This window comes from Rhamphochromis sp. 'chilingali' (assembly GCF_963969265.1).
Source record: "Rhamphochromis sp. 'chilingali' genome assembly, chromosome: 9".
Lineage (NCBI taxonomy): Eukaryota > Metazoa > Chordata > Actinopteri > Cichliformes > Cichlidae > Rhamphochromis > Rhamphochromis sp. 'chilingali'.
This window is the reverse complement of record NC_137936.1, coordinates 1,173,913-1,192,074: the sequence shown is the minus strand read 5'-3', so window position 1 is coordinate 1,192,074 and position 18,162 is coordinate 1,173,913. Positions and strand designations below refer to the sequence as shown.

At 39.4% G+C, this 18,162-nt stretch overlaps 2 protein-coding genes across 6 annotated transcripts in view; both read left to right on the top strand.

Moving 5' to 3' along the window:
- Positions 1-18,162, top strand: part of ldlrad2 (low density lipoprotein receptor class A domain containing 2) — a 52,369-nt gene that overhangs the window by 6,031 nt on the left and 28,176 nt on the right. The window lies entirely within an intron of this gene.
- On the top strand, positions 435-17,949 carry LOC308402257 (uncharacterized protein). 5 transcript variants are annotated; one of them, XM_080890944.1, is made up of 12 exons: positions 435-3,974; positions 5,129-5,291; positions 5,379-5,571; positions 7,468-7,512; positions 8,215-8,259; positions 11,207-11,251; positions 11,954-11,998; positions 13,661-13,714; positions 13,893-15,882; positions 16,000-16,068; positions 16,517-16,939; positions 17,439-17,949. In XM_080890944.1, the coding sequence occupies exons 1-12, from the start codon at positions 3,866-3,868 to the stop codon at positions 17,651-17,653; spliced, it is 3,396 nt and encodes a 1,131-aa protein (XP_080747070.1). In that variant the 5' UTR covers positions 435-3,865; the 3' UTR covers positions 17,654-17,949. The 5 variants fall into 5 exon arrangements, with proteins under 5 accessions (XP_080747070.1, XP_080747071.1, XP_080747072.1 ...); XM_080890945.1 differs by lacking the exons at positions 8,215-8,259; positions 11,207-11,251 and adding an exon at positions 8,962-9,006; XM_080890946.1 differs by lacking the exons at positions 11,207-11,251; positions 11,954-11,998 and adding an exon at positions 8,962-9,006.

The following is an 18,162-nucleotide window of genomic DNA, read 5'->3' as shown; positions in this document are numbered from 1 at the left end:
TGACACAGTCTCAAAGGAGATGTTTTTTTTTTGGGGGGGGGGGGGGGGGGGGGTAACAGGAGAAGAGAAGCTGCAGAGAGGCGTGTAAGACTGCAACTCTGCTTCCTGGTCCCAACTCTGGATAGTCATATTATGGGGGGTTTAATTAATTTGTCCATATTTCTAGAAATGAGAGCTGCTCCATCCAAAGTGGGATGGATGCCGTCTCTCCTTACAAGACCAGGTTTCCTTCAGAAGGTTTGCCAATTATCTATGAAGCCCACATCGTTTCTGGGACACCACTCAGACAGCCAGCAATTTAAGGAGAACATGCAGCTAAACATGTCACTCCTGGTCTGATTGGGGAGGGGACCAGAGAAAACTACAGAGTCCGACATTGTTTTGGCAAAGTTACACACCGATTCAATATTGATTTTAGTGACCTCCGATTGGCGTAACTGGGTGTCATTACTGCCGACGTGAATTATGATTTTACTGAATTTACGTTTACCCTTAGCCAGCAGTTTTAAATTTCCTTCAATGTCGCCTGCTCTGGCCCCTGGAAGACAATTGACTATGGTTGCCGGTGTCTCTAGCTTCACATGTCTGAGAACAGAATTACCAGAGTTTGACCCCCGACGGGTGTGTCGCCGAGTGGGGAAAAACGGTTAGACATATGTATGAATTTGAGGAGTGGAACCAAAATGCAGACACAAAGGAACGTGAAAGAAAATTTGAATATTAACAGAAAGCAAGCCGTTTATTAATCTCTACTTTTAAGATTAGGCTTCAAACTTTCCTTTTTGCTAAAGCATATAGTTAGGGCTGGATCAGATGACCCTGGATCCTCCCTTAGTTGTGCTGCAGTAGATGTAGGCTGCCAGGGGATTCCCATGAAGCACTGAGTTTTTTCCTTTCCAGTCACCTTTCTCACTCACTGTGTGTTAATAGACCTCTCTGCACTGAATCATACTTGTTATTAATCCACAGCATGTCTTTGTCCTGTCTTCCTTTTCTCACCCCAACTAGTCACAGCAGATGCCCGCCGCTCCCTGAGCCTGGTTCTGCCAGAGGTTTCTTCCTGTTAAAAGGGAGTTTTTCCTTCCCACTGTCGCCAAAGCGCTTGCTCATAGGTGGTCCTATGATTGTTGGGTTTTTCCTCTGTATCTATTATTGTGCAATCTACTGTACAATATAAAGCGCCTTCAGGCGATTGTTGTTGTGATTTGGCGCTATATAAATAAAATTTAATTTAATTAAAAGATTACAAAACAGAAGGCAGAGGTGAAGATAAACAATAACCTAACCTGGGGAAAATATTTTTTATTAAAAACAAAAAACCATGAAACCTGACATGGATACAAAGATACCTGGAACATGGAAACGTGGCACCAAAGACAACAGATGACCTGACACTGAACAAATTAGGACAGGACTTACAGTGGCTTGCAAAAGTATTCGGCCCCCTTTAACTTTCCCACATTTTGTCACATTACAGCCACAAACATGAATCAATTTTATTGGAATTCCACGTGAAAGACCAATACAAAGTGGTGTACACGTGAGAAGTGGAACGAAAATCATACATGATTCCAAACATTTTTTACAAATAAATAACTGAAAAGTGGGGTGTGCGCAATTATTCAGCCCCCTGAGTCAATACTTTGTAGAACCACCTTTTGCTGCAATTGGATTCCATTAAAATTGATTTGTGTCACGGCTGGGAAGGCGAGCCGTGTGGTGTGGAGGAAGGAGGACCCGAGATGCAAGCAGTGGATGAAAATGCTAGTGAAGTTTATTTACAAGGTGTAGTGGCAAACAAGCAGTGGGGCATGACAAATAACTGAAGACACCTAAACTGGGAAGAACTAAAATAACAGACCTGGAAGCATACGACAAAGGGCTGAGGGGCCGAGACGACGACCAGCAGGACACCGAGTAACACAGACTGACACGGAGGAACAAAGACAAACCGGCAACAGGCAGGAGAACACACAGGGCTTAAATACACACACCAGTAATCAGGGGATGAGAGACAGGAGGGCAATACGGCTGGGAGGAATCAGAGCTGACGGGACAGGGGAAACGTAAAGTGAACACACTCACATCAGACAGAGACCTTCACAATAAAACAGGAAACTCAGACACGGGGAACCAAACAAGACACAGAACTAAACAGACAGATTCACAAACAGACGGGGTGACACCATAGACAGAGACACAGACTCAGAGGCAGACCAAATATAAGACATAGAACTCAAACAATAATAATAATCATCATCATAATAATAAACTAGAAAATGATAATAAACTAAAAGCGCTAGGTCACCGACCCAGGACCATGACAATTTGTGTTTGTGGCAGTAATGTGACAAAATGTGGAAAAGAGGGACGAATACTTTTGCAAGCCACTGTAAGTACACAGAGAGATAATGAGGGGATGAGGAACAGCTGGGACAAGGGGAAACAAAACTAGACTCATTGCATATAGGACAAGGACTTTCCCAATAAAACAGACATCACAAGGGTAATCTAATAAACAAATGAACTTAGCAAACCTAAAGAACTTATAAACAAACATCGACATCCAAACAAACTAAAACTTAAAACGCTGGGTCAACAGACCCAGGAAAGTGACAGTAAAATCATTTATTATATACATTATACTTATTTTCTTAAATTGCTTATCTATTATCTGTATTTTCACTTGGGGGTCTAGGGGTGCTGCTCTTCTTTTCATGACAAATTAGGACATGTTTATGATAACACACTGACAATATCAGGACAATTTTGGCCTTACTCTATCAGTGAACAGCATGCCCATGCTAACTTAAACTAGACCAGCAAGCTAACCCCATGTGTATTAAGTGTTACTTCAGAATAGGAACCAAACAAATTAACGGAACGAAATTAACTGTAACAGCAGTTTGCAAAACATTGTGACAGTTCTCAAGTGTTCCTACCTCAAATACAGCACGTGTTGCTGTGTTTTTGTTGTTAAATGGACGAGGAGAGACCGTGGCTGGTGAGAGGATGCAGCATTTCGTCAGTGGAGCATAGAACGACGTCTCTGATTGGTCAACAAGTGAGTAAAGATGCATCTGATTGTTCGAAAGCCTCAACCAAAGAGCTGCTGGTCACGGCAAGATACAAACTCGCCGGAGCTCTGCGTGAACGGCACATCCGGGACCTTCAGCACTCAGGAGAGATTTATCTTGACGTATGTATTTACCTTTGATATCCATGATTTCACGCACGCTTCGAGGTAAAGTTGTATGTTTAACAAGCTAATTAATGTTAGCTAAATGGAATGGAAACAACACACAATCGATTTGAATAAAGTTAAAATGGTGCATGATGATAAATGGTAATAAATATACTTTAGCTTTATCTTCAGCAACAGATATTAGAAGTTAAATTTAATTGTTTTTAAATTTCCACTGGAGTTAAAGGGCCTGCGGCCCTCTCTGCATCTGCAACTGCAGAGACAGTCAGTCTAAGCTCTTTTTAAGTGTAGGCTACTGCAACACGCATTTTATTTCAAGATATGTTTTCTGGGATTTAAATGATAATATTAATGTTTTCCTGTTTAGCACAAATCAATGACATTAGTGTTTCAGTAATGGTAGTAAAGTGCACAGTTTACAGTATTTGTCCGTGTATTGGCATGTTAAAATTATTCGTGAAGGTAATTTAATGTCACATTACATTTGCAAAGTGTTTGCACTGGTATATTAGTCTGATTAGCAAATGCATTGTGATTTAAGGCAGAAAAATACTATTTAAAATACCATGTAAAGAAAGTACTGGTTGGTTTTGTCTTGCTGACTTTTCGTCATTTTCTCATGAAGATGTGTACAGGTTGAGCAGATTGAGAGTGAAGAACATGTCAAAAAGAAGACTCAGACTTCGTCCTGAAGCAGAGGCTGCTCACTTTATTTTATCTCGAAGTGACAAGACTTGTTTAAAGGCCCAATGGATCAATGACTATAAAGGTATGTTATATGTTGTTCCTTATGGCTACTGCATGAATATTACCAGAGCTGCAACTAATGTTTATTATAATATTTAATAATATTGTCATGGCCCTGCGACCATGACTCGGTGACTTTGTGTTTATGTTCTTTATTGTTATTACTTTCATTATTATTCATGGCTGTTTTGGGATGGTTTGTGTTTGGGATTTTAGACACTGGGTTCTGGGTTTGTGCTCCCTCTGTTGGTCCCTGGTGTTAGTGTTCCCCTGTCTCATCAGGTTAATCAGGTCCAGCTGTGTCTCCCACCTGTGTGTGACTTCCCAGTATCTCTCTGTGTATTTATAGTGTGTGTTTGCCTCTGTTCCTCGTCGCGTCGTCTGTGTTCATACCTGGTGTAATCCTCTGCGTGCTCTCCCTGCTGTTCTCCCTTCATGTTCAGGTTTCCCACTCCTCTGTGTAGTTTATCCCAGTTTAGTTTCGTCCTTAGTTCTGTTTGCCATCTCCACTTTGTGTTTGATATTATCAATAAATCACCCTCACACCTGAATAAGTGCTGCGTTTTGGGTCCTCCTTCCACTCTCCACACGGCCGCTGCCCCGGACCGTGACAAATATATAACAATTGCTTCAGTTTCCCTGAGGGAACCTCCCAAAGCTAGCTAGCTATCTATCTATCATCTAGATTAAAAAATGTTTTATATTTTCATGTATTTGAAATTTGTTGCCAACTATTTTAATAATTGTTTTTTTTATTATTAGCATTTATTTATTGTATCAACTCATTTGTTGCAGCCCTGAACGTAAGCATCTAGATCAGGGGTGCCCAATCCCGGTCCTCGAGAGCTACCGTCCTGCAGCTTTTAGATGCATCCTTGTTCCCACACACCTGAATCAAATGGTTTGATCTCTTCAGCATGCCATCATGTTTGGCAAAGGCCTGATAACAAGCCATTCATTTGATTCAGGTGTGTGGGAACAAGGATGCATCTAAAAGCTGCAGGACAGTAGCTCTCGAGGACCGGGATTGGGCACCCCTGATCTAGATGTTCCCCTCACAATTAAAACATTTTGTGATTGTTTGTTCTGCATATGTTTTGTCAGTGGCTGATCAGCTGCAGTAAACCTGATTTGGATTGTATTACTTAACGCTACTTATTGAACATCTTGTATTAGGACGTGGTGTATTTGCCTCTGAACCAATTGAAAAGGGATCCTTTGTGGTCGAGTACCGTGGGGAGCTTATCTCAGAACATGAACGGGACAAGCGGCAGAAAAAGTACACAGAAAAGCAAACTGCTTTCCTATTTGATTTTAAATGGAAAAATAGCACATGGTGGTAAGTAAAGGCATATACAATATCAGTTGTTCTTTACAACATTATGTTTTTAGTGAACAAAACATATGTTCTTTTCTTCACTTTTAGCATTGATGCCTCCCGTGAAGACGACTCACTTGGCCGGCTGGTTAATGATGACCACAAGTACCCAAACTGCAAGATGAAACAGCTGGCAGTCCAGGATAAACCTCATCTCTGCTTGTTTGCTATTGAAAATATCCAAGCGGAGAGTGAAATCACCTATGACTATGGAGAATCTATGTGGCCATGGCGAGCTCTGGTAAGTAAATCCTCTTCATAGATTGTGCAGTACAGGGAATGTTAAATATTAGTAGATGAAAAGATAGATATTATTCTAGTTATGAAGACCAGAGTAGATCAGTGCAGGGTTTTATTGACAAAATTTGATATTTTTGTCCTTTTACAGATGTTTTTGTCCATTTAACCTGAAGCGGATCAGTTCACATGATTGGATTTCTGGGGAAATAGATGGCTTTACATCAGTGTTGGGTTTAGAGCTTTTATTGCCAACAGCAGGACAAGTTAGAAGTCAGGAACATGAACTCTACATGTGTTCAGTCGTCATGTCCTCATATTGTTTCAAGCTGTGAAGAACATGAGTGTGTTTCAGAATATATATATCTTTGCAGCAGTTACGATAATAATGTGCTGTTTGCACGATGAGCACTGCTGCTCTTTCTCAGCAAGAGCCTCCCCGAAATTGACCGTGCGCTTTGTGTTGTCCGTGCGCGCATCTGTGCATTTCGTGGCGTCTGTGCAGAAATGACTCGCAAGACAAGGCTGCAAACTATTCTCACAGACTTCAAATGTGCACTTGAATCCAAGAAGATAGAAAAGGATCTCTCTCTGTCTCTCCCCCAGCTCTGCTGACTTGCCACTGAGAGAGTAACAACTGCCCCTCCCCCCTCTGCTCTGCAAACAGGTGGCTGTTTTTGCACCCCTCCCCCCTCTGCTCTGCAAACACGTGGCTGCTTTTGCACCCCTCCACTCACTTGCTCAGAGCCAGTGTGTGCAAAGTGGAGCAACATAACACTGACAGAGGTTCAGAGAAGGGAAAAAAAACAAAAAACGGAGCAGGCTGCCGTTGTTCACTTCAAGAAGGCGGCTCTATAGGCTGTTTTGTTTGCGACCGACACACAGTATAAATATATTCTCAATCACATTCACACCACTCTGTTATATCAGTTCCACTACATCAAGACTATTTTATGGTGATGAGCTGTTTTATTGTCATGTATTTTGCATAGTAAGATAACCATGTCCTGCATTCAAAACCACTGAAAATGTCTATGGTGGTGCTGTACCTAATATTTTGCTCATTTGATCCAAAACCTATTTTTCCTTTATTTTGAAGGCTGAGGCTTAGATCCATTAGGTATTCACGAGAAAGGCATCATCACATGTCAGGATTACAGTATATCGAAAATATGTGATTATAATGGGAGTCAATGGGACCCAAAATGGTACGAGGAACACAGGAGGTAACACTTATGTGAATCTCCTTTGCTATATACCACACCATAGAGGGGATCATTGAATTTTAAAAATAATCCTAAAATGCACCTCATGGCCAAGTTTCATGCAACTAGTCTTTAAAATGATTGATATATTGAGAATCAAAAATCCAAAGGGTCCCTATTTTGACTTAAACCCTCCGAGGGTTTTAAAGCATCAATTTGGTCTTTATTCCAATTAAATTTAATATTTTTGTCCTTTTACACATGTTTTTGTCCATTTAACCTGAAGCGGATCAGTTCACATGATTGGATTTCTGGGGAAATAGATGGCTTTACATCAGTGTTGGGTTTAGAGCTTTTATTGCCAACAGCAGGACAAGTTAGAAGTCAGGAACATGAACTCTACATGTGTTCAGTCGTCATGTCCTCATATTGTTTCAAGCTGTGAAGAACATGAGTGTGTTTCAGAATACGTCCTCATATGGTTGGACCAACAACTCTAGTGTGTGTGTTACACTGTCCTCATATTGTTGGGTAGCAGAACTGTACTGTGTTAAGTTTCTATAGAATCTGGCATAAGGAAGTCAGATCCTTCTGTAATAATGTTCACTGAAACAAGTATGATCTGTAGTTAATGAGCTAGTCAGCATTTGTAGTACAGAATGTTTCTGACATTATATTGTTGTCTTTTGTTGCAGACACCAAGTGTTGAGACCCTGTCCCAACCTCCTACAGACCAAGAAGTGAGTGACAAATCCACTTCATTCCTCCAACAGGTTACGCATAAATTTTTGTATTTGGAATCAAGTATATGAGTCAGTTGGGCCTAGTGCATAAATGAAATGCACTTTGATTGTATTAAAACAATCAGTTTGAGTGAAAGTTTCCCAAAATCAACATTAGCATTAGGAGAAGGAAATTGGCTATACCAGTTGTTAGTCCAAACTTTCCCTTTAAAGCATCAATTTGGTCTTTATTCCAATTAAATTTAATATTTTTGTCCTTTTACGCATGTTTTTGTCCATTTAACCTGAAGCTGATCAGTTTACATGATTGGATTTCTGGGGAAATAGATGGCTTTACATCAGTGTTGGGTTTAGAGCTTTTATTGACAACAGCAGGACAAGTTAGAAGTCAGGAACATGAACTCTACATGTGTTCAGTCGTCATGTCCTCATATTGTTTCAAGCTGTGAAGAACATGAGTGTGTTTCAGAATACGTCCTCATATGGTTGGACCAACAACTCTAGTGTGTGTGTTACACTGTCCTCATATTGTTGGGTAGCAGAACTGTACTGTGTTAAGTTTCTATAGAATCTGGCATAAGGAAGTCAGATCCTTCTGTAATAATGTTCACTGAAACAAGTATGATCTGTAGTTAATGAGCTAGTCAGCATTTGTAGTACAGAATGTTTCTGACATTATATTGTTGTGTTTTGTTGCAGACACCAAGTGTTGAGACCCTGTCCCAACCTCCTACAGACCAAGAAGTGAGTGACAAATCCACTTCATTCCTCCAACAGGTTACGCATAAATTTTTGTATTTGGAATCAAGTATATGAGTCAGTTGGGCCTAGTGCATAAATGAAATGCACTTTGATTGTATTAAAACAATCAGTTTGAGTGAAAGTTTCCCAAAATCAACATTAGCATTAGGAGAAGGAAATTGGCTATACCAGTTGTTAGTCCAAACTTTCCCTTTAAAGCATCAATTTGGTCTTTATTCCAATTAAATTTAATATTTTTGTCCTTTTACGCATGTTTTTGTCCATTTAACCTGAAGCTGATCAGTTTACATGATTGGATTTCTGGGGAAATAGATGGCTTTACATCAGTGTTGGGTTTAGAGCTTTTATTGACAACAGCAGGACAAGTTAGAAGTCAGGAACATGAACTCTACATGTGTTCAGTCGTCATGTCCTCATATTGTTTCAAGCTGTGAAGAACATGAGTGTGTTTCAGAATACGTCCTCATATGGTTGGACCAACAACTCTAGTGTGTGTGTTACACTGTCCTCATATTGTTGGGTAGCAGAACTGTACTGTGTTAAGTTTCTATAGAATCTGGCATAAGGAAGTCAGATCCTTCTGTAATAATGTTCACTGAAACAAGTATGATCTGTAGTTAATGAGCTAGTCAGCATTTGTAGTACAGAATGTTTCTGACATTATATTGTTGTCTTTTGTTGCAGACACCAAGTGTTGAGACCCTGTCCCAACCTCCTACAGACCAAGAAGTGAGTGACAAATCCACTTCATTCCTCCAACAGGTTACGCATAAATTTTTGTATTTGGAATCAAGTATATGAGTCAGTTGGGCCTAGTGCATAAATGAAATGCACTTTGATTGTATTAAAACAATCAGTTTGAGTGAAAGTTTCCCAAAATCAACATTAGCATTAGGAGAAGGAAATTGGCTATACCAGTTGTTAGTCCAAACTTTCCCTTTAAAGCATCAATTTGGTCTTTATTCCAATTAAATTTAATATTTTTGTCCTTTTACACATGTTTTTGTCCATTTAACCTGAAGCTGATCAGTTTACATGATTGGATTTCTGGGGAAATAGATGGCTTTACATCAGTGTTGGGTTTAGAGCTTTTATTGCCAACAGCAGGACAAGTTAGAAGTCAGGAACATGAACTCTACATGTGTTCAGTCGTCATGTCCTCATATTGTTTCAAGCTGTGAAGAACATGAGTGTGTTTCAGAATACGTCCTCATATGGTTGGACCAACAACTCTAGTGTGTGTGTGTTACACTGTCCTCATATTGTTGGGTAGCAGAACTGTACTGTGTTAAGTTTCTATAGAATCTGGCATAAGGAAGTCAGATCCTTCTGTAATAATGTTCACTGAAACAAGTATGATCTGTAGTTAATGAGCTAGTCAGCATTTGTAGTACAGAATGTTTCTGACATTATATTGTTGTCTTTTGTTGCAGACACCAAGTGTTGAGACCCTGTCCCAACCTCCTACAGACCAAGAAGTGAGTGACAAATCCACTTCATTCCTCCAACAGGTTACGCATAAATTTTTGTATTTGGAATCAAGTATATGAGTCAGTTGGGCCTAGTGCATAAATGAAATGCACTTTGATTGTATTAAAACAATCAGTTTGAGTGAAAGTTTCCCAAAATCAACATTAGCATTAGGAGAAGGAAATTGGCTATACCAGTTGTTAGTCCAAACTTTCCCTTTAAAGCATCAATTTGGTCTTTATTCCAATTAAATTTAATATTTTTGTCCTTTTACACATGTTTTTGTCCATTTAACCTGAAGCTGATCAGTTTACATGATTGGATTTCTGGGGAAATAGATGGCTTTACATCAGTGTTGGGTTTAGAGCTTTTATTGCCAACAGCAGGACAAGTTAGAAGTCAGGAACATGAACTCTACATGTGTTCAGTCGTCATGTCCTCATATTGTTTCAAGCTGTGAAGAACATGAGTGTGTTTCAGAATACGTCCTCATATGGTTGGACCAACAACTCTAGTGTGTGTGTGTTACACTGTCCTCATATTGTTGGGTAGCAGAACTGTACTGTGTTAAGTTTCTATAGAATCTGGCATAAGGAAGTCAGATCCTTCTGTAATAATGTTCACTGAAACAAGTATGATCTGTAGTTAATGAGCTAGTCAGCATTTGTAGTACAGAATGTTTCTGACATTATATTGTTGTCTTTTGTTGCAGACACCAAGTGTTGAGACCCTGTCCCAACCTCCTACAGACCAAGAAGTGAGTGACAAATCCACTTCATTCCTCCAACAGGTTACGCATAAATTTTTGTATTTGGAATCAAGTATATGAGTCAGTTGGGCCTAGTGCATAAATGAAATGCACTTTGATTGTATTAAAACAATCAGTTTGAGTGAAAGTTTCCCAAAATCAACATTAGCATTAGGAGAAGGAAATTGGCTATACCAGTTGTTAGTCCAAACTTTCCCTTTAAAGCATCAATTTGGTCTTTATTCCAATTAAATTTAATATTTTTGTCCTTTTACGCATGTTTTTGTCCATTTAACCTGAAGCTGATCAGTTTACATGATTGGATTTCTGGGGAAATAGATGGCTTTACATCAGTGTTGGGTTTAGAGCTTTTATTGACAACAGCAGGACAAGTTAGAAGTCAGGAACATGAACTCTACATGTGTTCAGTCGTCATGTCCTCATATTGTTTCAAGCTGTGAAGAACATGAGTGTGTTTCAGAATACGTCCTCATATGGTTGGACCAACAACTCTAGTGTGTGTGTTACACTGTCCTCATATTGTTGGGTAGCAGAACTGTACTGTGTTAAGTTTCTATAGAATCTGGCATAAGGAAGTCAGATCCTTCTGTAATAATGTTCACTGAAACAAGTATGATCTGTAGTTAATGAGCTAGTCAGCATTTGTAGTACAGAATGTTTCTGACATTATATTGTTGTGTTTTGTTGCAGACACCAAGTGTTGAGACCCTGTCCCAACCTCCTACAGACCAAGAAGTGAGTGACAAATCCACTTCATTCCTCCAACAGGTTACGCATAAATTTTTGTATTTGGAATCAAGTATATGAGTCAGTTGGGCCTAGTGCATAAATGAAATGCACTTTGATTGTATTAAAACAATCAGTTTGAGTGAAAGTTTCCCAAAATCAACATTAGCATTAGGAGAAGGAAATTGGCTATACCAGTTGTTAGTCCAAACTTTCCCTTTAAAGCATCAATTTGGTCTTTATTCCAATTAAATTTAATATTTTTGTCCTTTTACGCATGTTTTTGTCCATTTAACCTGAAGCTGATCAGTTTACATGATTGGATTTCTGGGGAAATAGATGGCTTTACATCAGTGTTGGGTTTAGAGCTTTTATTGACAACAGCAGGACAAGTTAGAAGTCAGGAACATGAACTCTACATGTGTTCAGTCGTCATGTCCTCATATTGTTTCAAGCTGTGAAGAACATGAGTGTGTTTCAGAATACGTCCTCATATGGTTGGACCAACAACTCTAGTGTGTGTGTTACACTGTCCTCATATTGTTGGGTAGCAGAACTGTACTGTGTTAAGTTTCTATAGAATCTGGCATAAGGAAGTCAGATCCTTCTGTAATAATGTTCACTGAAACAAGTATGATCTGTAGTTAATGAGCTAGTCAGCATTTGTAGTACAGAATGTTTCTGACATTATATTGTTGTGTTTTGTTGCAGACACCAAGTGTTGAGACCCTGTCCCAACCTCCTACAGACCAAGAAGTGAGTGACAAATCCACTTCATTCCTCCAACAGGTTACGCATAAATTTTTGTATTTGGAATCAAGTATATGAGTCAGTTGGGCCTAGTGCATAAATGAAATGCACTTTGATTGTATTAAAACAATCAGTTTGAGTGAAAGTTTCCCAAAATCAACATTAGCATTAGGAGAAGGAAATTGGCTATGCCAGTTGTTAGTCCAAACTTTCCCTTTAAAGCATCAATTTGGTCTTTATTCCAATTAAATTTAATATTTTTGTCCTTTTACACATGTTTTTGTCTATTTAACCTGAAGCTGATCAGTTTACATGATTGGATTTCTGGGGAAATAGATGGCTTTACATCAGTGTTGGGTTTAGAGCTTTTATTGACAACAGCAGGACAAGTTAGAAGTCAGGAACATGAACTCTACATGTGTTCAGTCGTCATGTCCTCATATTGTTTCAAGCTGTGAAGAACATGAGTGTGTTTCAGAATACGTCCTCATATGGTTGGACCAACAACTCTAGTGTGTGTGTGTTACACTGTCCTCATATTGTTGGGTAGCAGAACTGTACTGTGTTAAGTTTCTATAGAATCTGGCATAAGGAAGTCAGATCCTTCTGTAATAATGTTCACTGAAACAAGTATGATCTGTAGTTAATGAGCTAGTCAGCATTTGTAGTACAGAATGTTTCTGACATTATATTGTTGTCTTTTGTTGCAGACACAAAGTGTTGAGACCCTGTCCCAACCTCCTACAGACCAAGAAGTGAGTGACAAATCCACTTCATTCCTCCAACAGGTTACGCATAAATTTTTGTATTTGGAATCAAGTATATGAGTCAGTTGGGCCTAGTGCATAAATGAAATGCACTTTGATTGTATTAAAACAATCAGTTTGAGTGAAAGTTTCCCAAAATCAACATTAGCATTAGGAGAAGGAAATTGGCTATACCAGTTGTTAGTCCAAACTTTCCCTTTAAAGCATCAATTTGGTCTTTATTCCAATTAAATTTAATATTTTTGTCCTTTTACGCATGTTTTTGTCCATTTAACCTGAAGCTGATCAGTTTACATGATTGGATTTCTGGGGAAATAGATGGCTTTACATCAGTGTTGGGTTTAGAGCTTTTATTGCCAACAGCAGGACAAGTTAGAAGTCAGGAACATGAACTCTACATGTGTTCAGTCGTCATGTCCTCATATTGTTTCAAGCTGTGAAGAACATGAGTGTGTTTCAGAATACGTCCTCATATGGTTGGACCAACAACTCTAGTGTGTGTGTTACACTGTCCTCATATTGTTGGGTAGCAGAACTGTACTGTGTTAAGTTTCTATAATATCTAGAATAAGGAACTCAGATCCTCCTGTCAATAATGTTCACTAATGTATCTGTGACATATATGTGAACTCAATGCAGCCTTTCATCTCAGCAAATATAATTAATGATTGACAGGGTTCACAAATGAATTTTCACCCAAGATTTTATGTCAAAATGACATGACACAAAGTGTGTGATATGTATGTTAAATCATTCTCACTATTAAGTTACAATGCATTGTTTTTCATTTCTTAACCTACTAGCAATGTTTTTTACAGTATACTGAATTGCATAATAATTTTGAGTTAGTTTTCAAATGAATTATAATTACAAACATTGAATTTGTTACGTTTCATGTAAGGCCAGACAAAAATCTCGAGTTCTCACCTTTCACCAGACAGCTACCTCAGAGCAGGTAAGCCAGCTGCCTTTTTCTTCTTCATTCAAATTGTTTATGCTATGTAATTATGCATATTTACTACATGAATGCATTTTCATCAAGTCATGGATTGCAGAATGTTCTGCTACTGGAGGGGGAATGACATTCTAGCTATTAATAAATACAAAGATGCTTTTTCTCCATTTTCGTTCAGATCTCTACTGATGAATTCTCAGATTGTACGGATTATGAAGATAAAGACTATTTCCCAGATTCATGTGGCAGTTCCTCTGACACAAGTCTCCATAGTGTGGACATGAAAATCACAGAATCTGTGGTTCCCCAAAATACGTTAAATGACATGGCATTGGAGACGGCTTCAGGACACAGTGGGAAGATCACCAGTTCAGAGAAACCTACAACATTTAGTTTGTCACTGAGAAGTAGCAGTCACAGTACTTCGGTAACAAGCCGCAGTTTTGATTCATCAGGGGTCACATCACCTAAAAACAGCTCCATAAAAGTCCTACCTTTGCCAAACACGGAAAGACAAAGCAAGTACAACAAGAAGCAATACTGTCTATATTGTAAAAAGGCCATTGCTAAATTGGCAAGACACCTTGAATCTGCCCACGGTAATGTGCCGGAAGTTGCAAGCGCCTTCAGTTATGATAAAAGATCCTGCAAAAGAAGAGATTTGTTGCGCTCTATTAAGAAGAGGGGAAACTTTAACCATAATGCTACTGTGGCAACTTCTGGTGCTGGAGAAATGGTTGCTTGTCGAAGACCCACTACTGCAACAGGATCTGAGGACTACCGTCATTGTAAATTTTGTCAAGGACTATATGCAAGAAATTGCCTTTGGAGGCATGTGAGAAGGTGCCCTCAGAGGTTTAATGAGGAAGCTCCCTCTGGGCAAAGACGGATGCATCTGCAATTACCGAAACCTGATCAAGTTCATGAAGCTGTATGGAAGATTGCTTGTGAAATGAATCAGGATGACATTTCCTTTGTAGTAACGAGTGAAAGAGACATTCTTAGCCTTGGTGAGTCACTGTACAATGGCAGAAAACCAAATGAGAAAAGGAATGATTACATACGCCAAAAAATGAGAGAGATCGCAAGGTTATTGATAACCGCCAGAGCTATGACACCTTTGAAGAGCACAGAAGACCTTGTTATGCCTACTAACTTTCCCCATGTCATACAAGCAGTCAGAGCTGTTGCTGGTTATGAGCAGGAGAGCAACTCGTATAAAACCCCATCCTTGGCTTTGAAATTGGGACACAGTTTGGCTAAAGTTGCAAGCATTGTGCAGTGTAAAGCCATCATTGCAAATCGCTATGATGTTGCAGAGTCAGCCAAGCAGTTTGCCACTCTGTATGAAAAAAAGTGGTCAGAGTCCATTTCAGCTGCTGCATTGGGCACACTTCAACAAGCCAAATGGAATAAACCACAGATTTTGCCATTTACACAGGATGTGTCACTGCTGCATAAGTTTCTTGCTACTAAGTCCGCAATGTACATGAAGGACCTTGAGGAAAAACCCAACAGCACAACCTTCGGAAATCTTGCTCAAGTGACTTTGACGCAGGTAGTGCTATTTAACAGAAAAAGGCAAGGAGAAGTTTCAAAAATGGAGCTCCAGGTTTTTACATCCCGGAATCGCACAGAGTTGAATCCTGACATTATGATCGGCCTAACTGAGTTTGAAAGGAAACTTGCAAAGCACTTTGACAGAGTTGAGATTCGTGGTAAAAGATCAAGAATGGTACCTGTGCTTCTCACACCTGACATGATCACTGCAATGGAGCTCCTCGCAAAAGCCAGAAGTGAGTGTCAAGTCCACACAGAGAATGTGTACTTGTTTGCACGCCCAGGTGTCCTTTCCCATTACAGAGGCTCTGACTGCTTTCGCAAGTATGCAAATAAATGTGGTGCAAAGTACCCAGAGGCCCTTACCTCAACAAGATTGCGGAAACAAGTTGCCACTTTGTCCACAGTACTAAATCTAAAAGAAAATGAAATGGATCAACTTGCCACCTTTCTCGGACACGACATCCGTGTCCATCGAGAATTCTACCGGCTTCCAGAGAGTACCCTGCAGCTTGCAAAAGTCAGCAAACTGTTGATTGCAATGGAGAAAGGAAAACTGTCTGACCTGCAGGGGAAAGGGCTGGATGACATCGTGATCAATCCTGATGGTGAATTCTTTTTCTTTCTTTTTTTTTTGAAACATAGTTATCTTTGAATATAACATTTGTGAATGTTCAGCAGATTCTAATATAAATATTTTGTCTTGATTATTTTTCCCCAACAAGATGAAGCAGTTACAAGTGGTGATGATGATTCCAGTGGAGAAACCATCACTGACCCTCAACAACACAAAGGTATCTTGACTTGCCCAGTGTGTGATAATATCTTTAAGTTATGAGACTGGAGACAGTTAATAGGTTCATGTCATGTTAGATGGGCTTAAGGGACAGCAGTATATAAATTAGACAGAATGGTAGACACCATTCATTAATATGGTACTAAAAGATCTGGATACATTGAAGTCTGGCAAAATGCATAAATAAGCAATACAAAGGCAAATATTAAATATAAGGATTAGGAGGTCCACTTCTGTGAGATTAGGCACACAAGTTGAGAGGTAGTGCATGCAAGTAATGTGTTTCTAGGGAGATGCCTGAGTATTGATGAGTATTATTAGTAGATTATGTTCACATGTAAAATATTCATATCAAATGTAAAATTACACACTGCCCAATGCTGACTTTGCCTACAATGCAAACAAAAAATGCATTAATTCTCATATTTCACTGTTACTTTTCAAAGGCTCAAGGACCAAGAATTCTGGGAACCAAAGCCACACACTTTACTCAGCTTCCCTGGACAATATGGAGGGCGCTTCTGCCTCAACCACCCTGGACAATATGGAGGGCGCTTCTGCCTCAACCACCCTGGACAATATGGAGGGCGCTTCTGCCTCAACCACCCTGGACAATATGGAGGGCGCTTCTGCCTCAACCACCCTGGACAATATGGAGGGCGCTTCTGCCTCAACCACCCTGGACAATATGGAGGGCGCTTCTGCCTCAACCACCCTGGACAATATGGAGGGCGCTTCTGCCTCAACCACCCTGGACAATATGGAGGGCGCTTCTGCCTCAACCACCCTGGACAATATGGAGGGCGCTTCTGCCTCAACCACCCTGGACAGCAAAAACATCAGCAACACTGCACCAGGAAAGGGTAAAGGTACCCATATACAAAATGTTTTAAGTGAATATACTTGTTATCAATGGACATGTTTATTCTTTTCAGGCATGACACTATTAAGAGCTTTTATCATAATCCGTTTCATCTTCTTTGATTCCCAGCAGAACACAGCACTTCAAATGGTTCATCCCAAGCATCCTTGAAGGAGCATTAAGCAATATCTTTTCACTGCTAGGTGTGCTGTTTTGCACTGCCTGTAAACCAAACCAAACCAAAGTCTATGGCTGGAGATCAACACAGAGAGAGGGATTGTGACTTCATGCTGTACTCCAGATGAAATTACACCTCTAATTATTCACATAGCCATTTTTAATTCCTTCAACCTAAGTATGATGAATTGTGCTTATTGCTCCTTTAAAGTGCTCCAGTAGAAAGCAAGGTTTAAGAACATTTTGTATTCACATTAGAAACTAGAATATTTTCTCTCTTATCTTACATTCGCATTAAGATATATATTTTTTGTTTCCATTTATGACAGCTGGGAAGGCAAGGTGCAAGTGGACAGATGATGAAGTAAAGGCTGTTGAGCGGCACTTACTTCATTTCATAACAAGCTGCAAAGTACCTGGCAAAAAGGAATGTGACTCCTGCATCCAAGCAGAGCCGGCAGCTCTGAAAGGCAGAGACTGGGTTGCCATAAAGTATTACATCCACAACAGGATCGTAGCATTGAAAAGAAAGATGAATAAATAAAATTACAAAATGCAGGTTCAGGAATGCTGCATCAGTTAAAATTAACTTGATTTTCATTTTTATTTTTTTTTAATTTTTGACTTTGTCTGTTGGGTTAGTAATGACTAAGTTACTCAGTCCTTTCTCCTGGTTTTTGCCATCATAAGTTAATACTCAAGGGAGATAGTTTGTTACTCTCAGTTATTTCAGTATTGCAGGTCACTCACAGTTATTTCAGTATTACAGGTCTCTGCATTGCATTGTTTATACCCATAAATCTGTTTATTATGGGTGCATTTTGTAATTAAAAAATAAGAAAGGCAGAAAATGTTCCATGTTTTTATTCACATAAACACTCACTGCAAAATTAATGCAATACAATATTAAGACTTAAAAAGTAGACTGACCACATTTTTGAGCTATGTCTCTTTTTAAGTCTCTATACAGCTCAGATTTACTGTGTTGTATTAACACATGAATGTCTGATATTTCTGTCAGAAGTTACCCGACTGGTGAGCATTACTATTGTG

Excerpts from the sequence above, each read along its gene's own strand:
- LOC308402257 (XM_080890944.1), top strand. The coding sequence starts at position 3,866 with ATGTCAAAAAGAAGACTCAGACTTCGTCCTGAAGCAGAGGCTGCTCAC. Across the intron at positions 11,999-13,660 it reads AACCTCCTACAGACCAAGAA|GCCAGACAAAAATCTCGAGT; the intron begins GTGAGTGACAAA and ends GTTTCATGTAAG. Across the intron at positions 16,940-17,438 it reads TGCACCAGGAAAGGGTAAAG|CTGGGAAGGCAAGGTGCAAG; the intron begins GTACCCATATAC and ends CATTTATGACAG.